The sequence below is a fragment of the Carassius carassius genome, chromosome 14 (assembly GCF_963082965.1).
Source record: "Carassius carassius chromosome 14, fCarCar2.1, whole genome shotgun sequence".
In the NCBI taxonomy this organism is placed as follows: Eukaryota; Metazoa; Chordata; class Actinopteri; order Cypriniformes; family Cyprinidae; genus Carassius; species Carassius carassius.
In genome coordinates, this window is record NC_081768.1 from 28,805,440 (window position 1) to 28,829,124 (window position 23,685).

Below are 23,685 nucleotides of genomic sequence, written 5' to 3' on the forward strand. Positions count from 1 at the left end.
AAGGCTTAAGGGTATCATGTACGGTGGGATTCTACCCGTGGTTAGGCTATCATTGGAGGAGCTAACCTCCCACAGCATGTCTGTTGTTTCAAGGAGTTCACGGCTTGGTTCGCTGCGTTGACACTGGACATACCAATGTTAAACAGAGTTCTGGCGGCAGCGGCGGCTCCAAGCAAAGCTCCCAGGAACAGTTTGGAGTGGTGGTTGTGTCCACCTAACTCCACTTATGTAACAGTCACTTTCTCACGTTGGCTGAGAGGTGGTTAAGCAAAGTCTTTATGGAGGTGTCAGAAGCCCGCATGTCCACTATGTTGGTCTTTGTAGACAGCGGAGCCAGCGTAAGCGGCTCTGAGGTAGGCAGTTTAGCTTGTAAAGTTCTTATGCTGTGTGTAATCACTTTAACCTTCAAAGTGGGTGGGTGGGTGGGTTGTGAGTGACCACAGCCTGTTGTTTAGTGCACCAGTTTTGGGTGTAAGTTTGATCATTTAGGTCCTTTGTGGCAGGGGGGGCGTGGTTTAGCGAAGTCTGCAGCGGGAGAGAGAATCACGGGACTGCCCACGGTTCCCGCTCACCTGCCCCTTCGCAAAATGGGACCGCAGGATGACCCTGAAGCTTTCCTGGAACTCTTCAAAAAATCAGCTGAAGCGTGCGGCTGGCCCCGCGACCAATGGCCCTGCTCTCGGGCGAGTCCCAGGTGGCCGCACAACAGCTACCGGTAGCGAACCTCCTGGTCTTCGACAACCTGAAGAGGGCGATCCTTCAGCGGGTCGGCCGGTCCCCAGAGCAACATCGTCAGCGGTTCCGCTCCCTGGACCTGGGGGAATCCGGTCGGCCCTTCGCGATGGCCCAGCAGCTCCGGGACTCATGCCGCAAGTGGCTACTGACCGAGGGAAGTGACGTGGAACACATCATCGACCTCGTGGTACTGGAGCAGTTCATCGCTCGGCTTCCCAGGAAAACAGCCGAGTGGGTCCAGTGCCACCGTCCCACGTCGCTGGACTCGGCTATCCATCTCGCGGAGAACCACATTGGCCACACGCCAATTCCCCAATCCACTCCCTGCCACTGGGGCGGCGGGGAGGTCTGGGCTTGCCTGTTGGCGTTGTGGGGACCCGGGGCATTTCGTGGACAGGTGTCCTGTGATGGAGGTGGGAACGATGATCCGGGTCCCGGATGTCCCACAGGCCACCCCCGGTCAGGCAGGCGAATACCAAATACCTGTCAGTATCAAGGGGGGTATATATCAGGCCTTGGTGGATTCAGGATGTAACCAAACCTCAATCCATCAAAGCCTGATGCAACTGAGGGCATTGGATACAAGCCATGTAGTTAAGGTGCGGTGCGTACATGGGGATGTGGTGGAGTACCCTGTGGTCCCGATCATCATTCAATTCAGGGGTCAAAAGCATAGTGTGGAGGTGGTGGTTAGTCCCCACCTCCGGCATCCGATAATTCTGGGAACGAATTGGCCTGCGTTTACTGTCTTATTGGGGTCGTTATGTGCAGATGCCTCTTTGGGAAATAAGGCACGGAAGGGGGATGCACGTGTGCAGGTGGGAGAGACTGAGCCAAGACCGCTGGGTTCTGCTTCAGAGGAACCGAGCGAAATCGGGAGACTGGTTCTCTCGGAGCATGATGACTTTCCTCTGGAACAGTCTCAGGACGAGACATTAAAACATGCTTTCCAACAGGTCCGCTCTATCGATGGTCAGCCTCTCTATCCTGCCCATCCGCTCACCTATCCGTATTTTGCCATTCTAAGAGATCGGTTGTATCGAGTGACCCAAGACGTTCGGACAAAAATAAATACAACCCAGTTGTTGATTCCGAAGACCCGCAGGGAAATGCTTTTCCATGCGGCTCATTCTAATCCTATGGCGGGCCATTTGGGAAAGGCAGCAACACTGAATCGCCTCATGACCCGTTTTTTTTGGCCGGGCATTCATGACAACGTGCGCAGGTGGTGCGCGTCTTATCCGGAATGTCAGTTGGTGAATCCACCGGCCGCCCCAAAAGTGCCATTGCGCCCCCTTCCCTTAATGCAGGTCCCCTTCGAGAGAATTGGTATGGACCTCATCGGGCCATTAGAGCAATCTGCACGGGGACATCGCTTTGCATTAGTCATAGTTGACTATGCAACCCGATATCCTGAAGCAGTGGCTCTCCGCAACATTTCCGCTAAGAGTGTTGCGGACGCCGTGTTTTGTCTAATCTCCTGGGTGGCGGTTCCGAAAGAAATCCTCATCCGACCAGGGCACGACATTTATGTCACGTACGCTACGCGAACAATACGGATTATTGGGCATTAAATCTATTTGAACTAGTGTCTATCACCCACAGACCGACGGCCTGGTCGAACGATTTAATCGTACGCTTAAATCCATGATCCATAAATTCATCCAAGAAGACACCAAGAAATGGGATAAGTGGCTAGAGCCCTTGTTATTTGCTGTGCGTGAGGTCCCACAAGCCTCCACGGGGTTTTCCCCCTTTGAACTTCTCTACAGTCGCCAGCCACGAGGGGTGCTGGATGTCCTGAGAGAAACTTGGGAGGAGGGGCCATCTCAAGGCAAAAATGAAATTCAGTATGTGCTGGACTTGAGAACAAACCTCCACACCTTTGGGCGGCTATCAATGGAGAATTTTTTACAAGCCCAGGACCGCCAGAGCCAGCTATATAACTGGGGAACTAGATTACGCAAATTTGCACCGGGAGAGAAAGTACTAGTATTACTCCCAACGTCGAGCTCTAAGTTAATGGCTAAGTGGCAGGGACCGTTTGAGGTCGCACGACAAGTCGGAGATCTCGATTATTAAGTAATACGGTCTGATAGGAACGGGGCACGTCAGATTTACCACCTCAACCTCCTAAAACAATGGAATGAGGCGGAATCAGTGATGTTGGCAACGGTGATTAGCAGAGAGGATGATCTCGGGCCTGAGGCGAATGTCAAACCACAATCCCTCGCCCTGGCCCCAGGGGGAGATCACCTCTCGCCATCCCAACTCACTGATCTAACGAAATTACAGGCAGAATTTGCCGACGTGTTCTCACCCCTACCGGGCCGTACCAACCTCATTCAGCACCATATCGAGATGGAGCCGGTCATGGTAGTTTGCAGCCGGCCGTATCGCTTACCTGAGCACAAGAAAAAGGTAGTTCAGGCTGAATTAGGCACAATGCTGGAAATGGGAGTATTAGAAGAATCCAATAGTAACTGGGCGAGCCCGATAGTTTTAGTTCCAAAAACGGACGGCTCAGTCCGCTTCTGGTGGATTATCGCAAGGTGAATGCTGAGTCGAAATTCGACGCGTATCCAATGCTGTGGGTTGACGAGTTGCTTGATCGGCTAGGCACGGCTCATTTTTATTCGACATTGGACTTAACGAAGGGATATTGGCAGATCCCCTTGTCTCCATTATCCAAAGAAAAGACAGCTTTCACAACGCCGTTTGGATTACACCAGTTTGTTACCCATCCGTTTGGGTCGTTTGGAGCACCGGCTACTTTTCAGTGCCTCATGGATAAGATTCTGTGGCCCCATGCGGCATATGCTGCTGCCTACTTAGATGATATCATTATATTTAGTAATGATTGGCAGCATATGCAGCATCTGAGGGCCTTCCTGAGGTCGCTGAGGGGCACGGCCAACCCAAAGAATTGTGCGTTTGGGCGTTGTGGAAGTAAGGTATCTGGGCTTCCACTTGGGGCATGGACAGGTGCGTCCCCAAATTGACAAGAAAGCCGCTGTTGCGACCTGGCCACGTCCCAAGACCAAAAAGGAGGTAAGGCAGTTCTTGGGGCTGGCGGGATATTATAGACGGTTTGTTCCTAATTATTCGGACCTCACCAGCCTCTTGACTGACCTTACTAAAAAGGAGGCACCAGACACGGTCCAGTGAATGGAGTCGTGTCAGCAGGCCTTTACCCAGGTAAAGGCTGCCCTGTGTGGCGGGCCGTTATTACACTCTCCTGATTTCTCTTTCCCTTTTCTGTTGCAGACTGACGCGTCGGATCGGGGGCTGGGTGCAGGAGATAGAGGGGGAGGAACGGCCTGTGCTGTACATTAGCCGGAAGCTCTCGAAGAGAGAGGCTAAGTACAGCACCATCGAGAAAGAGTGTCTTGCCATCAGATGGGCCGTCCTCACCCTCCGCTATTTTCTCCTGGGATGGGAATTCACCCTCTGCAGGCTAGATGGCTCCCCGGCCTGAGTCGGCCGGTGGGGGTATGTGGCAGGGGGGGCGTGGTTTAGCGAAGTCTGCAGCGGGAGAGAGAATCAGGAGACGAGCGGTGAGTGAGTGGGTTGGACGGAAACGATCAACAGCTGTTTCTTGTTGCAGTAATTGGCGTGGATAGAGTATAAAATGCCAGGAGAAACGGGAGCAGTTGAGAGAGAGACAGACTGCAGACATGACCTGAGAACCGGAAGGAGTAACCCAGAAGTGCTATGCGTTAGAGTATATTGTTGTCAAAGTAAAAGTCACCATTGGTGTTTACGAAGAATATTTATTTTTAAGTTATAATAAACTCGTCAGCAGTCCAGCCGACCCTTGTCCTCTTCCTTTCCTCACACAAACTCACTACATCCTTGTCTAGACCTGGTAGCTTTGAGTGTCCTTTTACCTTCTTCCAGTACACAGTCACATTGTGTGTTTTTGTGATGTTATCACTATTTTAGAAGCTCTGATCCTCTGCATGGTCAACTATCACCTGTATGCTAATGCGTGTGTATATGGGTTGCGTAGGCAATGTATAATATTTATAATAGGCTATGAAAGTGAAAGTCGTGACATTTGCCAAGTATGGTTACCCATACTCAGAATTGGTGCTCTGCATTTAATCGATCAACGTTCACACACACAGCAGTGAGAAGTGAACACACCATGAACACACACTGTCTCAGACGACCACCAGGACAAGAACACAGGAAACAGATGATTCTTCTGCACAATCTGAATTTGCTGCAGCCTGGATTTGAATTACTGGTTTCGTGTGGTCAGAGGAGAACTGGCCCCCCCACTGAGCCTGGTTTCTCCCAATGTTTTTTTTCTCCATTCTGTCACTGAAGGAGTTTCGGTTCCTTGCCGCTGTCGCTTCTGACTTGCTTAGTTGGGGTCACTTAATCTACAGCGATATTGTTGACTTGATTGCAAATAAATGCACAGACACTATTTAAACTGAACAGAGATGACTGAATTCAATGATGAACTGCCTTTAACTATCATTTGGCATTATTGACATACTGTTTTCCTAATGAATGTTGTTCAGTTGCTTTGAAGCAATGTATTTTGTTTAAAGCGCTATATAAATAAAGGCGACTTGACTTGACTTGACACACCCGGAGCCGTGGGCAGCTCTCTAACCATTAGGTCACAGCTGCCCGGCTGCTATAATCATTTTAACAGTATTATAAAAGTATTTCATACAGTAGCCTATGTGTGCTCTGCGCATATATGGGCAAAATAAAGGGAGAGAAGCTACGTAAGCCCAACCCGAGCCCAATCCCGATCTGAAAAAAAAAAGAAAATGGCCAGAGCCCGGCCCGAATGGACCCTAACCCTAATGCAGACCTCTAGCGCTCATATCCAAATTGTATGCATACAGACAATAAAAATAAATCAATGCACACAGAATGCACACAGACTGAAGTAGTTTAAATCTTTTGTAGGGCTACATGATAAATCACATGCAATATTTAAAGAGTAACTAAACCCTTTAGTAAACAAACTTTTTTTAGTAAATGATCTGTAAGAATGGGGCTTTATTAGTGCTGTTCATTGATTCGAGTAACTTTTTTGACATTTGAGTATAAAGTGTTTTAATTATACAATATATGGTGTAAAAATGTCTGAGTGCTGCCCTCTTCAGGTTGAACGGTGTCTACTACAGTTGATTTTTCCTATTGGATGTTGCGGTGGCAGGTGACGTAAGCGGTGGCAGGTGTCGTAAGCAGTTTCCAGCTCACCATGCCCCTCTGTACAAGTTACCACGCCCTTAGCAGTATAAAACCATCTTGTTCTGTCAAAATCACTGACTGTAGTGAGTCAGGAGTTGGAATTGCGAATATTGAAAACTACCAGGATAGACTATTATAGCATCTATTTAGCATAGGCGTTTATATAATTATTTAGATTATTTCGTGTAGCCTATGTAGTTAATTAGCATAGTTGTTAGTGTAACGTTAGTATTGTTAGAAGCATAGTTAGGAGCATATATTACATCAGTTAGGATAGCTTCAAGTTGGCATAGATTTATCTGTATTTAGTACAGTGGTCAGGATGGTACGTAGGTGTAGTGTTGCTGGTTGCGACAGCACTGCTGGACTGCATAGTTTTCCAGCAGACTTTAAAATTAGGCGCCAGTGGTTGCATGCACTTGGCCTGGAAGACCGCGAGTTCCCGCCTAGAGCTAGAGTGTGCAAACTGCCTTTTACACGGGATTGCTTCTCCAACGCAATGGCGGTGGAAATGGGCTTCTCCACACAGCTCGCGCTGAAAAGGGACTTAAGACCGCAGTTTGAGCCAGCGGCTCGAATTGATATGGCTCAGGCCACAGACACCTCGACATCATCCACTTCAGGTGAAGGTGGGGGAGAAAAGTCCTCTACTTCAAATGAACGCTCTGTTGCAAAGCTACTTGCGTCACTACAGTCACTCTCCATTTTAGCGACTCTGACAGCAGCTGTCAATCAATCCGTCACTGCGGGTCTCATGTTCACGCCCCACCCGCTCAGCCCCGCCCTCGGTTCATCCCCTCTATCTCCGATGTGCTCTGCCCACTTTTCAGCATTTTTCAAATATTGCCAGTGGGTGGAGTCAGGCTCTGTCCTGGGGTTTAGTTGCCCTTTAATCCACAACTTGTCAGTAAAGCCGGTTCTGTAATCAGCGGTTAATCTCCATCACCTGCGTGCTTTCACATGGAGCAGCATTAACTACTCAGAGCCGTTGTTCACTGACAAGCTGGGCAAAAACACGATCATATTTTCAAATGTTTTGCACAGCTTAACAATGGCTAATCATGGACTGCACATTTTAGAGTGGCCTCTTATTGTGGCCAGCCTAAGGCACTGGCACCTAAACACTGGAGGACAGTGGGTCCCCAGGAGCAGGGTTGAACACACAAAAACACACTACCACAATAATAGAGTAATATTAATGCTGAAGCCCTCCAATTTCATTTTCAATATAATCAATAATTGAGATGCAAAATGGCACTAGCTGCATTTGTAACAGCACAAAAGAAAGTGAGTCTTAAGTGATATGGGAGAAATTAAATCAGCATGTTTTAGTAACCTGTATGAGCAGTCTGAACCGTGGATATCATTCTGTTGGATGCCACAAATGACTAATAAGTGTCAAGAATTCCAGATTGCTGCGAATAATCTTCAATAAACTTATACCACATATGTCTCTATAATAATTTTGTGAAAACATCCATTGTGTAAAGATTTCAGTATAATAGTTAATGACTATTTTCTGACCACCATGATTTGGGCACTCACCTAAACAAGCCTCTTTAATTTCTGTTTTGTCTGTCCTCTGTATAATCTTCACCACAAATATCACAGCCAGCGGGGTGAGGAATGAAATTGCCTGTAAAAAAAGAAAGAACACAAAATCTCTGCTGCATCCTATTTCACACAAACCCAACATTTCTGTCAGGACCACTATCATCAAAGATGACTAACAATTAGCATACAATTTACGATTGTCGGTATGGTTCTGTTCTGTGCAAGATCTCTCTGTGCATCAATGCAGCCCCCATGGATGAGAACAGGAAGAGCAGCGATAACCCCAGGTAAACAGAACAGAACCAACATAAATGTATTGCAGATACTGTTAAAGTTCAATAATTTTATGTACACATTTTAGAATTAATCTGATTCAATGGAGAATCAGAAAGCTGAGGAGTTGAAGAGGAGTTGGGGATGGAGGAGGGTAATTAGCTATTGAGCAATGCAAAAACTGCTGATAATACTGAGGGACCTTATATATGAATGCTTAGATAGGTGTCATATTCCCGTAGGGGCGGGGCCGAGAGCCGTGGGAACAGAGCAAGGTTGGTGGAGTGATTTGGAAATGAGCGGCACCTGCTCCACTCACCAGTCTCGAGTACCACGGAGGAGATCGGAAGGATACAAAAGAGGAACGATGACAGTGAAGGACGAGAGAGGACCAGGCCTGGGCTTTATTCTGTGTTTGCTTTTTGTTTGTGCGTGGCAGTCGTCCGCAAGGGGATGTTGAGCTGTTTTGTGTTTATTTTGTAATGAAAGTTTTATTTGATTGTCCGCCGGTTCCCGCCTCCTTCTTCCCGAGATTATGAAGTTTTTATCCTTCTGATCTCCTCAGTGGGACTCGAGAGCGGTGAGTGGAGCAGGTGTCATTCATTTCCAAAACACTCGTCACAATTATGATCTTAAAAAAGCTGTTTTTTCTATCAAAAAAAAACAAGGTGGTCAAAATTATTACTGGAATATGGTACTAAGTTTGCTGGTTGACCAATGTAATCTCTGTGATCTGTCCAGTAAAAATTCACTAAAATCGATCCACTTGCAACTGAATGTACATTTTACATCTTAATTATTGCTATTTGAGGTACTGTTTCTTAAATTTCAGACAAATACATGTCAAACTTCATCAAAAAAAGGTATTTGTCGCTTTCCAATTTTTTTGCATTATTACTGGTCTTCTATCATAAGAGTCATACTTTACTGGAAGGTATCTACAGTACTGTACATTTTCCCCCTTAAAGATAGGGTTGGCAATTTCATGTTTAGTGAAAGCAAGCTAGCTCTGAAAGCAAGATCCCCACCCTCCCTGCATAATCATCCCTCAAAGCCACACCTCCTCCAAAACACACGAATGTGCTCAGGCAAACCAGAGACTAATCTGTAACATGATGGAGAGACATTGGTGGAGGATTGAGTGCAATGCAGTCAGATTACCTCATGTGCCATTCACTGGTAAAAAAACATTAAAGTCCAAAGTGCATAGTATTACAATAATAGCACCTATCATTCTCTCTGGAATGCACTGATGGTGTATCATGTCTGCAAAAACAGGGTACGCAGAGGTATGCAGCTTATAATAATGTTCAGAATAAACAGTTGGATTGGACGAACATTTTATGGTCCTATGCCTTTCACAGACGATATAAATACATATACAGTGGGGAAAATATTTATATGATCCCCTGCTGATTTTGTAAGTTTGCCCACTTACAAAGAAATTAAGGGTCTGTAATTTTTATGGTTGGAAAGAATATAAAAAAAAAAGAAAAAACATTATATAAACATCATAAATTGATTTGCATTTTAGTGAGTGAAATAAGTATTTGATCCCCTACCAACCAGCAATAATTATGGCTCCCACAGACTGGCTATGTGCCCATGTGGAACACAAATTAGTCCTGCCATTTCAAGAAGTTACTCCTAATGTCAGCTTGTTAGGTGTATAAGACACCTGTCCACACAATTTGTATCTTCCATTCCAACTTCTCCCACCACCATGGGCAAGACCAAACTGCTATCAAAGGATGTCAGAGACAAGATTGTAGATCAGAGACAACTGTTCAATCAGTCAAGCTCGGTCTGGAGCTCCATGCAAGATCTCGCCTCATGGGGTAAGGATGATCATTAGAAAGGTGAGGGATCAGCCACGAACTACACCGGAAGAGATCGTTAATGATCTTAAGGCAGTTGGGACCACAGTCACCAAGCAAAACATTGGTGACACACTATGCCGCAATAGACTGAAATCCTGCAGTGGTCCCCCTGCTCAAGAAAGCATGTTTACAGACCTGTTTAAAGTTTGACAAAGAATATCTAAATGATTCAGAGAAGGCTTGGGAGAAAGTGCTGTGATCAGATGACACCAAAATTGAGCTCTTTGGCATTAATTCAACTCTGTTTGGAGGGAGAGAAATGCTGACTACAGCCTCAAGAACACCATCCATACAGTCAAGCACACAGGTGGAAACATTATGTTTTTGGGCTGTTTTTCTGCTAAGGGTACAGGATGACTTCCACCGCAATGAGGGGCAAATGGATGGGGCCATGTACTGTAAAATCTTGGCGAGAACCTCCTTTACTCAGCCAGAACATTGAAGATGGGTCATAGATTGGTCTTCCAGCATGAAAATGACTCAAAACATAATGACTCAAGCAGCACATTAAGGTCAAGGAGTGGGGGACTTCCGGTTTTGCTATGTAGTGGAGAGACGCGTGGTGCTCCAACTTAAATTTTATTTCTTTTTTCTAATAACACTACATTTGGGGCTTTTTAGCAATTTTTGTGCTACTGTTGGTCTTTGTTAACATTATATGTTCCTGATGAGTAAGGGTACGAGAGCTGGTGGCAAAATCAACCCTCAAACCAAGGTGCCCAATTCTGGGCACGAAAGCGGCAAGATGTCGGCCGACGCCTCAAACATGCTAACGACTGACACACTGGTGAGCGAACTTGATAAACTAAGGAAAATCATGACTGATGAACTAACTGCGCTGCTGAATACGTCGTTGGAATAAATTCACTCATCCATTTCTTCTATTGGGTCTACCTTGGCGAATCAAGGGGCTACCATCACTGATATGGAAACTAGGTTATTCGACCACAGCTACAGGATTACACATTTCGAACAGGAGGTCTCTACTCTTCAGTCAAAGTTGGTGTTGGCGACCGAGGAGAATGTCGCTTTAAGAGCTAACGTGGAAGATCTCATTTCTCGGTCCAAACAGCAGAGTATTTGTGTGGTTGGTCTTCCGGAGAATATTGATGGAAAGGACGCCAGGCAGTTTATGACAGATTTATTCACTGAGGTCACCAGCAACGCTCTTTCCTCCTCACTGGAGCTTGATTGCGCCCATCGGAGCTTAAGCCCCAAACCTTGCCAAGGTCAAAATCCCTGTCTGATTATAGTGAGATTTCATCACTATATAGAGAAGGAGGCTGTGCTCAAATTCACGAAATCGTCAAAAAAAAATTACTTTCAAGAGACACAGAGAATAAAGTTTTTAGAGGACTTCTGCGATTCAGGGGCTAGTAGGAGAGCTTCAGTCAACAACATCAAAGGCCTGTTGTATAAACGCTGTGTTAATTTTGGCATGCTCTACCCGGCCAGACTTTGTGTGTCATACAACAATGCGGAGTACTATTTCGACTGCAATAATAGGCTGCAGAAAAATTCTACCACCAAAACTTCACTGAGTAACTTTTCGAGTGGAGTTGGCAATAAGGAGATCTCTCTCTCTCTCTCTCTCTCTCTCTCTCTCTCTCTCTCTCTCTCTCTCTCTCTCTCTCTCTCTCTCTCTCTCTCTCTCTCTCTCTCTCTCTCTCTCTCTCTCTCTCTCTCTCTCTCTCTCAATAGCTGTTAAATGCCTTAATGCCTTAGACTAGAATTTTAATTGTAATATTTTTCTCCTTCACAGACCAATATGTGTGCATGCATGTATATGTATGTGTGTATATGTGTTTAGATACATGCACATTTCACTTTTATTAATTTATTTATAATATTATTTATATTATTTATTGTCTTTTCTTATTAGGTTGTGGGGGGGGGGGTAGTGCTTGACAGTCATAGATGGTATTTAAATATTCTTCCTGGTCAGTTTTACAGCCACTAGCTTTGCTATGTGCACTCGTTTTGCACATTTGTTGAGCTGCACCCTGTCCACTCTTTTTCAGGAGTGAATTCTCTTATTAGTGTTAAATTCTTTGTTTGTTGGAGTCAACGTCATTACACCACTCGCCATGTCTAAGTGGACGAGTATCAGAAGGAATTTTCTTTTGTTATTTTTGAACATATTCGTGTTTTTGTTCTCTATGTTCTGGGTATGTTCAGGGGTTATGTTTGATGGTGGATTCTTTTGTCTTGGCTTTTAATTTTGTCTCTTACACATGCTAACCTGATTGAGCTTAAACAAGCATTGTTTTTTTTCTTCTTTTTTTACCCACTTTAGATTATTATGTTCTACTTTGCAGTTTTATGAACAAGCCCTTTGTTAATTCTAAGGGGGGAGGGGTTGGACACAATATTACAATTATTACATGGAACGTGCATGGGTTGGGTGGCCAAATTAAACGATCCAGAGTTTTTTCTCATATAAAATCATTGTGCTCTGATATTAAGTTTCTTAGGAGACACATTTGCATACAGCTGATCACACCAGACTGTGTAAACAGTGGGTTGGTGAAGTATTTCATTCTAGTTTTAATAGCAAATCCAGAGGTACTGCAATTCTGATACACAGAGTCATGTTTCTAGCAGAGCAAGTACTTTCAGATCCTTCAGTGGCATTCTTTTTCAAACTCCAGTAGTATTAGTAAACGTATATATGCCCCAAATTGTGATAACCCTACTTTTATGTCTATGCTTTTCTCAAAAATACCAAATATTGATACTTATTACCTTATTTTTGGAGGGGACCTTAACTGTGATAATTGATAAATCTGCTACTAAATCATCTTCTCTTTCTGCTATGTCCAGGTCTCTAAATTCGCTGACAAATCAAATAGGCTGTGTAGATCCCTGGCGCTTTTTTCATCCCTCTGATAAGGTGTTTTCTTTCTTCTCTAGCGTGCACCATGTTCACTCTTGGATTGAGTATTTTTTTCTTGATAAAGCCCTACTTTCTTCGGTTATTTCTTCAGATTACTCTCCCATTGTTATTTCTGATCATGCCATGCATATTTTAGATATCTCCTTTTTGCCTGCTTTTAAGAGCACACCTCAGTGGAAATTCGATGTAGGGCTTCTTGCCAGAATTCTGTGAATTTCTATAAAAAAATATAGACTTTTTCATTGAGACGAACAAAACAGAAACCGTGTCTGCTTCTCTTCTATGGGAGACATTTAAAGCATTTATTGGTGGTCGGATCATTTCCTTGCTCACTTAGCCAAGACAAGAAAATCAGGCAACAAGAGCTTATCCATTCAATTTTAGAGGTGGATAGACAGTATTCAAGCGATCCCAAACCTGATCTTAAGTTAAAACGTTCAAAGTTACAAACTGAATTTGATTTGCTTTCAACAAATAAAGCTGAATATTTGATTAAAAGAACTAGAGCCACCTATTATGAACATGGGGATAGAGCAGGCCATCTTCTTGCTTCTCAGCTTAAACATCAGACAGCATCACGCTATATCACGCAGATTTATGATAATCATTCGAATGAGCTCATAGCCAATCCTCAATAAATTTACTCTGTCTTTTCCTCCTTTTACTCCAGTCTTTATACTTCTCAACCTCCTTCTGATGCTTCCTTAATGGATTCTTTCCTACATAATTTAAATATTCCCACTATTAATACATTAAAAGGGGAGACATTAGATGTACCTCTCAGGCTAGATGAAATTACCACCTACATTGGTCTTTAGACTTTTACAAGAAATTCTCAGCGTAGTTAGCCCCCTTATTGTTTGATATGTATAAGGAGTCATTTGAGCATGGTTTTCTCCCAGCCTCTTTAAATCGAGCATCTATCTCCCTTTTATTAAAAAATAAATAAAGACCCAACTTTATTTAGTAGCTATAGACCTATTAGTTCATTGAATACTGACATAAACATTCTAGCAAAGGTGCTGGCAAAGCGCATCAAAGCGTATCTTCCTGATATTATTTCTGAGGATCAGACAGGGTTTATTAGGGGACGTTAGATGTCATCTAATATCCAGCGATTGCTAAATATATAATATACTTTTAAGTCCATCTTTGTCTAAGACTTCTGAAATGATAATTTCTCTTGATGCTGAAAAAGCGTTTGACTGTGTGGCATGGAATTATTTATTTACTGTATTTGAAAAGTTTGGCTTTGGGCACAATATTATCTCATGGATTCGCCTCCTATATTCAGCTCCCTCTGCGAGTGTTAAAACTAATCGAGTGCAGCGTTAGTTCAGTCAGGCCACAGAGGCAAGGCTGTGAACAGCTGATGCGGTCAGCTGTCAAATTGCTCCAATCACTACCATTCTCCTATTAGACACGGGACATATTACCTGTGAACCATTTTTTTAGGTACCTTCAAGTTCAGCACTTTGTTTCAAAAAGTTTTTCTAATTTTCCCTTCTTACCTCCTCAACAACCATGGGATAGATTGCTTGACTTTAAGCCACAACAAAGAGGGATTGTCTCAGAAATTTACAATTGTATTCTGGATCTTTGTAACTACTCAAACTCAAAAACAAAGACTGCTTGGGAGGAGGAACTGGGACAACAATTCAGTGAGGAGTGGTGGCAAGAGGTCATTGATAGACTGAGTACTGTATCATCTTGTTAACGTCTTGTACTGATTCATTTCAAGGTTGTACACAGGGTCTATTTCTCCAAAGCAAGATTATTTGCAATTTTCCCTGGAGTAGAAGATAAATGTGAACGATGTCTTAACCCATGTTGTCATTTGAGCCACATGTTTTTTCTTTGTCCACGGTTACACGACTTTTGGTCTGGTTTCTTCAACATAATTTAAATTATAATAGGAATACACCTTCAACCTTGCCCCTTAATTGCTATTTTTGGGACCCCAGACAAATCAGATCGATTTAATTGGGCACAGAAAGAAATTCTCAAATTCACATCTTTATTGGCCAGACGTCGAATTCTCTTACAGTGGAAATCTCCAAATCCTCCATCAGTTTCACAGTGGCTTACTGATGCTATGCATTTCTTAAAACTTGAGAAAATCAAGTACACAATGAAAGGAAACACTGACAAGTTTTTTTTATGTCTGGCAGCCTTTTCTATCATATTTTGCAGACTTGCAAGTCTTACCAGACTAAGTCTGTTATACTTTATATTTGTATATGATTTTAAGTAAGCCGGGGTGAGGTGGGGTTGGGTGGTTTGGTTATGTCTTTTTCTTTTCTAATTTTCTGTTATTTTGTTTAAAATCTAAATTGTAAAAGTTGTCAATTCTATGTAACTCGATTCAGTTTTCAATAAAAATATGTTGCAAAAAAAAAAAGACACGGGACATATATATACGTGGCACTACTGCTCGGTAAGTATGTTCAACGGCTCGCAAGGATCAAACTGCTCACGAGAGCCATCGCTCGCTCAGGAACTATCAGACGGCAAATCTATCTCCACAGGAAGCGTTAAATCAGGTTTTGGCAGGATTCCCACAGAGTATCTCACCAGATTTCAGTCATGAACTTAAGCGAATTCGCCGTGTTGTTTGTCAAGCAAAGGACAGAATTGATATAAGCGAGCTCTTGATATAGACACTTCGCCCACGATTCATCTTCAGAGTGTACTAATACAGCCGACTCACAACTTTACATGACGTCTGTCTCACCGCTGGAAGAAGCTAGATATTCAACAAAATCAAAGCATCCACGAACAACTGCAATTTCAATTTTAATTAATCTCTGGACGTCTTCATGAAGCTAAGCAAGTTATTTCATTTTTTATTGCCTAGTGCTATTTTGGCGAACATAGACTACTTCAGACATTGCTTATTGTAAAAGCTATTGTTCAGTTACGTTGCGAGGCATGCTATCATATTACCATACCGGTAACTCAGTTTAATATACCCACTAGCTTTGTTAATCTGTGGTCAAGGCTGTCGATATTAACGGCTGCTGCTTCAGGCTCATCTATGGGAGATGCTTTCATCAACTTATCCGACTATATTATCGATCAAGTGCTTCATACTAAATGTACAGATCGTAATTTTGCTCGTATCAATGCTAAAACATATCCGACAAGGGCTTATGCTGTTCCCTAAATTAGAGTCTGACCATATGGCATGAAAAAAAAGTACTGCTTTACAGGTGCATGCTGATCTTCAGCTGTTTAAAAAGAGTACCCTTCGTTACTCCTATTCCGTAGGAGATCCCGTCCCACTCCACACACTAAGAAGGTCTTTGCTTAAAGCTATCAAGATATGGGCCTGCTTGCTTGTGAGGTTTATATATTGTCCAGTATCATGTGCTAGTCCTGCCAATGCATAGGAGGGATTTATGCTTTCGCTGGCTTCACTGTGAGCCTCCGCTGACTGAGCGTGCACCTGATCAAATGGTCAAAGCTTCATACGTGTCACATTTGCCATCGTACAGGCTCATAGTACGGGTGTTCGAATCCTCGAAAACGCTGGAATTTAATGCAGTGTTTTCAGGGTTAATTATATAAGTGCTTGGAAACTACATCCTAAAGACCGCAATGCATACAATCTTATGCAGGGTTCCCCAGCATCAGGGTAGGTATTATTGACATTATAATTAATCACACACGGTGTTGAATGCTACAGTCGTGTCAGATCATGCGTCACTGGACTGGACTCTCTTGAACATCGTCATCACAACAGCGGAACAATGTAAACAAGAATTATTTTGTGGCGTAGTCCGCGAAATGCAGTGGAATCGTCAGTCATCAATCAGGGATATGTTGCACGTTCTGTAAATTAAATCCCGAATGGATTAACCATATTTTATGCTATAAAAATCACATATTGAAGGATGTATGAACATGATGTGTCATTCTCTTGTAAGGACATTCCTACAAACTGTGGTACCAGTCCAAATGTGCTGCCTGTGACAATTTGATGATTTGTCTAGAACAATGAAATTGCTAATGCACCTTAAAATCCAAACGTTTTACAAGTAATGGTGCCCATGGGGTATCTGTGCATGTGCTTAACTAAGGTAAGAGTATCCTATTCATGCAAAAAAAAATATAAATAAATAAAGTAATTTACCCAGTCTTAAGTGCTGAAAATTAAATGTCTTTGGAAGTGCTTGGATTTACTCGAGGGCGTAATAACCCTGTTGTACCTTTCTCTGAACAACAGAGGGCGACAATGACTAACCATCCTCTGAAACCATCAGGAATCACTAGTGAGAAGTACTGGCTGCATCCGATCTTAGGCAGCTGACTCGCTGAGCATCAGGTGTGTTCGACTCACCAGCACTGTGCAAACCGATCGCAATCTGACTGAAGCAGTGCATACCGGGTAGAATATTGTCCGACTGAGACTGCGCCGATGCACATCACAAGGATAAGAAGAATGTGGAGGTTAAGAAGAATGAGGAGGAGGATGAGAAGAATGAGGAAGAGGCTGAGAAGGATATGGAGAAAGAGATTGAGAATGAAAAGAATAAGGAGAAGGATAAGAAGGATAAGAAGAATGAGGAGGAGGATGAGAAGAATGAGGAAGAGGCTGAGAAGGATATGGAGAAAGAGATCGAGAATGAAAAGAATAAGGAGCAGGATAAGAAGGATGAGGAGGAGGATGAGAAGAAGGAAATGGAGAAGGAAATGGCGGATGAGAAGAATGAGGAGGAATATGAGAAGAATGAGGAGGAGAATAAGGGGGAGGATCAGAAGAATAAGAAGGAAATGAAGAAGGAGATGGAGAATGAGAAGAATGAGGAAGGAACTGCTGTTTTCTCCAACTGGATCGAAAACCCTTGCTGTTATGTGTAGGATTATCATTGAACAGTCCATTTCAGTAAAGAAACCAACACTGCATTCCTCAGTTCATTAGTGCGTCATAAAACACAGTCATGGTGCCAAGATGGCTAAAGGAGATGTCACCCCCCTTTTCCCTTTTTCCCTTCAAACTTAAGACCAAATGGCCAAGAAACCCTGTGGTGACCCCAATGCATAAATCTCCAGCCTAATCAGGAAAGGAAGGATGCTAAGGTATTCCTATGGCCCAGGATCACCACAAAACTTAAACCAGGGAACACCTTCTTTCTGCAGCTGTAAATTCCAGAGACTTTGTCTTCAAAACCAATGGACTGAAATTTTACCAACATGTGGTTTAATTCAAACAAAGGTCTCAAAATTGCTTCCGATAAGCTGAATTGATTAACAGTATTTACCTCACATATACAGGTCCTTCTCAAAAAATTAGCATATTGTGATGAAGTTCATTATTTTCCATAATGTAATGATAAAAATTAAGCTTTCATATATTTTAGATTCATTGCACACCAACTGAAATATTTCAGGTCTTTTATTGTTTTAATACTGATGATTTTGGCATACAGCTCATGAAAACCCAAAATTCCTATCTCAAAAAATTAGCATATTTCATCCGACCAATTAAAGAAAAGTGTTTTTAATACAAAAAAAGTCAACCTTCAAATAATTATGTTCAGTTATGCACTCAATACTTGGTCGGGAATCCTTTTGCAGAAATGACTGCTTCAATGCGGCGTGGCATGGAGGCAATCAGCCTGTGGCACTGCTGAGGTGTTATGGAGGCCCAGGATGCTTCGATAGCGGCCTTAAGATCATCCAGAGTGTTGGGTCTTGCGTCTCTCAACTTTCTCTTCGCAATATCCCACAGATTCTCTATGGGGTTCAGGTCAGGGGAGTTGGCAGGCCAATTGAGCACAGTAATACCATGGTCAGTAAACCATTTACCAGTGGTTTTGGCACTGTGAGCAGGTGCCAGGTCGTGCTGAAAAACGAAATCTTCATCTCCATAAAGCTTTTCAGCAGATGGAAGCATGAAGTGCTCCAAAATCTCCTGATAACTAGCTGCATTGACCGTGCCCTTGATAAAACACAGTGGACCAATACCAGCAGCTGACATGGCACCCCAGACCATCACTGACTGTGGGTACTTGACACTGGACTTCAGGCATTTTGGCATTTCCTTCTCCCCAGTCTTCCTCCAGACTCTGGCACCTTGATTTCCGAATGACATGCAAAATTTGCTTTCATCCGAAAAAAGTACTTTGGACCACTGAGCAACAGTCCAGTGCCGCTGTTTCTGGTTCAAAAGTGGCTTGACCTGGGGAATGCGGCACCTGTAGCCCATTTTCTGCACACGCCTGTGCATGGTGGCTCTGGATGTTTCTACTCCATGCTCAGTCCACTGCTTCCGCAGGTCCCCCAAGGTCTGGAATCGGTCCTTCTCCACAATCTTCCTCAGGGTCCGGTCACCTCTTCTCGTTGTGCAGCATTTTTTGCCACACTTTTTCCTTCCCACAGACTTACCACTGAGGTGCCTTGATACAGCACTCTGGGAACAGCCTATTCGTTGAGAAATTTCTTTCTGTGTCTTACCCTCTCGCAGGTCGGCAGTCTTACCCCATGTTTGCAGGTTTTGAGTAATGAACCAGGCTGGGAGTTTTTAAAAGCCTCAGGAATCTTTTGCAGGTGTTTAGAGTTAATTAGTTGATTCAGATGATTAGGTTAATAGCTCGTTTAGAGAACCTTTTCATGATATGCTAATTTTTTGAGATAGGATTTAGAGATAATTTGGGGTTTTCATGAGCTGTATGCCAAAATCATCAGTATTAAAACAATAAAAGACCTGAAATATTTCAGTTGGTGTGCAACTAATCTAAAATATATGAAAGTTTAATTTTTATCATTACATTATGGAAAATAATTAACTTTATCACAATATGCTATTTTTTTGAGAAGGACCTGTATCTTAATTATCATGTATGTTTTATACAACCTGTGGAATTATTTCTTTGTGTTTAAATTTCATTACAGCCTATTCGTAGGGTTTTCTACCTCAGTTATAGGAACTAATCATCAGAATTTGCCTCATACATGTGTATTCTCTGTATTATGCATGCTTTATATTACTCAAGATAAATTTTGTGTGTTAAACACTTATCACGGCTAAATCCTTATTTACTTCCACCTGATCTATGGGAAGTATATGTATTTTGGTACCTACTTAATGGGTAAATGATTTCTAAATTTTGATATAAAGTAGATGTGTGTAGGATGCACCATTTTTAAACTATTAAGTTTGTTTATTTAAGCATTTAAACTAAACTCTCAGGAATTTGGACACACGTGATCATGTGTACTTTATGCTAATTAAATGCAAGAACCGGTGAACGGGGCGTAGGTCCCCCCAAGACTATATCTGATTGGCTGTCGCACTAAGAAGAACGGGTCAGATGGACATGCTTATAACCCAATGACAAGCTTTTTGCCCTGCTTGCAGAGACTTTGGCTCTTGCCAATGTTTTGTGTTGACCTTTCCATCGTCCAGCGTTTACTTTTCAAAACACCAAGAGCTCACTCAAAACTCATCAACTCTTCCGTAAGATCCTTCGTTGAACTTCGTTAAAGAAAACCCTATCATAGTCACTACAGATTTAGAGGAAACTCCGTTGCATAGCAACCCACTATCCAGGAAGTCTCGCGAACGAAGCGCCACCCGGCAAAGCCAACCAACCACTCACCATCGATTGCTGTCCCTCAGACCGCGTCATTGACCGACTGCCAGCCAATCAGCACCAGAGATTCCCTCTCCAGCAACTTCCAGCAACACGCGCCCACAGGAGCATCCAAATGCAAGTACACAATATCTCTTAATTCTGGCTGAACTGGTGCAAATCTTATTAAGAAAACGAACTAAGAATAAAGTGCTAGTAGATTGATTCTCTCAGGTTGCCGTCAAGTAATAGTGTCTAACGCTAGACACTTGGGACTCAATTCACCCTCCGTTAATAACATCACTTTTTTCTGTCACTGTTAGAATGAATTTGTTTGTATGTTTTCGTTAGAGTAGTTCAATAAAGCCTTGGTTGATTTTACATACCAGTGTCTTCTGCTGTGTGCTTACAAGTTACTGCCTTAAACTGTAGATTCTGTTACCTTGCTCATAATCAGTTATCATAATTTTATGATATTATTACCATAGTCCACGGGATAATATTTTGCCCAAAATTGATAAAATACCCTAATCTCAATTTATCAGTGGACGAATAGTTGATAAAGTTTTAAATATTAATTCTGAATAATTTGCATACTAATTCGGTTCTTATTCACTGTAATTCAATCCCCTTTGAGTTATATTGATCTTAATTCCCTTATTAATCTTACATTTTATGGTGGAGAATGCGGGCAGTTTAAACTAATTTGTAAGCACAAAACAAGTAATTTGTGATTGTATCTAATATATTGGTCCGGAAAGATAGATTAGAGACACAGGAAAACAAGTATTTTATTGTTGATGTGTAATATAAGAGCGCATAAGAGGGCGTTGTGTGAATGAATGGAAATCTAAACTCACATTTAGATTGTATAAATGTTTTGTTGTTATTGTTGAAAATGCAGTAAACGAATTTAAGATTGCCTGTTGAGACGAAAGAAAGTCGCCTTACAGCGCACCAGGACAGAAGTGAGCGTGTTCCTCACTTTCTTCCTAAAAGGCCTTGTTATAGCTAGATTGATTAATTATTGCGTGTTCCAATCTTAAATCAACTAAGCTGTCTCCCTACGTTTACATTACAGTAGCTTACTAATGTACCTGTTTGTATCGACTCACTTGGTGAATTTACGATACTGTTACTCGTGAAACACAACATGTGTCTGAGTCTGATTTGAATGGGAGTATTTTGTTAATCTTGATCAAGTAAAAAAAAAAAAGATCGGAGGCCCACAGTTCCGGCAAACCACACTTAACTACCCATCACATACTTAGCTCACACACTTTCACAAATCTGTGCCAGTCTCTTTTCCAGGTTTCCTTACCATGTGCCATCATGTCTCGCACTGAAAATCCCATCACCCACTGGGAAGACTTACAGAACTGGTTAAGTTCTGTGACATAAAGCCTCGTGCCCAAAGCTGCCGACAACCTACGTCAGCACACGCAAGAACAACTGGATGCCAACTTTTCTGACATCATGACACAGGATCCATACCGCAGCTACAACCACAAAGAGATTGCAAAGATCACTGGCTCCCTAAGTCACACGCTGATAGCCTCACTCAAACTGAGCGATGAGCAAGAAGCTCACCTCCAGGAGAAGCTGACTCGACCAACAGGAAGGGTCCGATGAGGTGGAGCCAGGCGCCAAAGAGTAAATCGAAAGGCTTCAAGAAACATTGACAACCACCAGCCAAGAATTAGAACAAGCTAAGGCTGCCCAAGATGATCTGGCCAACAAGTTACAGTATGCAGAGCAGCTACTGGAAAAAGCCAAAGCTGACTTCAGAGACAAGAACAGCCAAATGAAGGCCCTTGAAAACCATCTTGAAAGGTCATGAAATCAGATCAGCAGCTTGACTCAACAGCTCGACTATGTAAAAGAAGAATCCGACTCAATCAGAGAGGAACTCAAGCATGCTTATGAGCTGCACCCCTGCCCAGCAAAGCTGTGTCCCTTATCCTGGGATTGCCACATCAAAGAGAAAGTGAAAAATCACCACCAAAGCCCTATTCAGCTGTCATGGAGGAGCGTTACCCTGCTGACAAGAGAAGGTGACCTCTCCGAACCCACTATGAAGCTGCACATGGCCTGGAATTCAAAGACCTTGACAAACTGGCCAGGAACATCAACAAATTCACCCCAAATGTGGCAGGAAGTCAAGATGTCCAGGCCTACCTGTAAGATATCGACTTCCACTTGGAAATGAGATCCAACGTGACAGACAGAGAAAGACTCTATTTGCTTCGAATAACATCCAGTCCTGAGGTGCAAATTTTTTTGGATAGACAGCCTATATATACCAAGTCAGACGTCCACCTCCTCTGAGAAGCCCTAATTAAAGAATTTGCAGACCCAGAGGCAGACCAAGGACTAATGGCCACCCTAGAAACCAAACAAGGCCGGCATGAGAAACCCCAAGCCTTTTACAACAGATTCAGACGAGCGTACTTTGGTGCATGCAATGAACCCGACATGGAGGAGGACTTAAACTTCAAAACCCTCTTCCTGGGAAACCTCCACCCTGGAGTAAGCCACCACCTAGGCGTCATGGCCTGCCCTCACACAATGACTACACAACAGTTGAGGGATTTGGCCCACAAAGCCTATGGCAAACAATAGATGGCCTCAGAAAAGGGAACCAAACCACCAGCAGTTTGTGATTTCAATACTCAACATCAAGGATTAGCCCTATAGGGCACCCAGCATCACAAAAGCACCAAGCTGCCACCTAAAGAACAAAGACAATCCTCCTTCAGAAAAGAACGGGACTCTCATGTCAGTGTCAGACCCAAACAATCAAACAATCACTGGCACAAGCAACGAGACCCGCCACACTCATCTGGACACCACTGGGAGAAATCATGGGACCAGTCAGGGCCGCACGAAAACCACTGGGATAATTCATGGAACCAGACATGGTCGTATGGAAGCTCAAGAGGAAAAGATTCATGGGAGGCCAACTGAATGTCTAAAGGAAAGCGACACACACCCCCAGGGACAACTAGCCCAAGTGGTCAATGACGAAATCCACCCAGGCATCAATCAGACCAAGCCCACACTGAGTCCACACAAGAACAACAGACTGCTCCAGGTATAAGTTCAAAAGAAATGATGCAGATGTTCATGAAATAATTATTCAAACGCAATGAAGAGGACAGGAAATGGGAAAAGAAAGACAAGTCAGATTCAGCGTGACTAGAGGCGAAGCAAGGGAACAGCGACCACCTGGTACACATCAACCAGAGCAATAACCACCTCTCTCACGCTCACCACCCTCAAAACATGACAAGTAATGCTGCCATAACACCATTGTCAAGGAAACAAGAGACTGAACCTGAATGCCTAGCAACAGATTCAGAACCTGATCCGACACATGTCAACTCACACCACGGAAACCTCCAACAACCAGAGGAGGATGGAACCACTCAGGTACCAAAAAGTGCCATCTTGGTTGTCTGTCACCCCTGCGAGCAACAGCAAACAAACCACAACACTCTACCTGTCTCAACCCAAACTCCAGTTCCTCCACTTCTGGGTGACCTCA

At 43.2% G+C, this 23,685-nt stretch overlaps 1 protein-coding gene across 1 annotated transcript in view; it reads right to left on the reverse strand.

The window, feature by feature from the left end:
• The window catches only part of plpp4 (phospholipid phosphatase 4), a 289,271-nt gene that overhangs the window by 158,076 nt on the left and 107,510 nt on the right, over positions 1-23,685 (reverse strand). Inside the window, exon 3 of the mRNA XM_059566817.1 lies at positions 7,504-7,594. Coding sequence (XP_059422800.1) covers positions 7,504-7,594 — 91 coding nt within the window. The remainder of the gene's footprint in view (positions 1-7,503; positions 7,595-23,685) is intronic.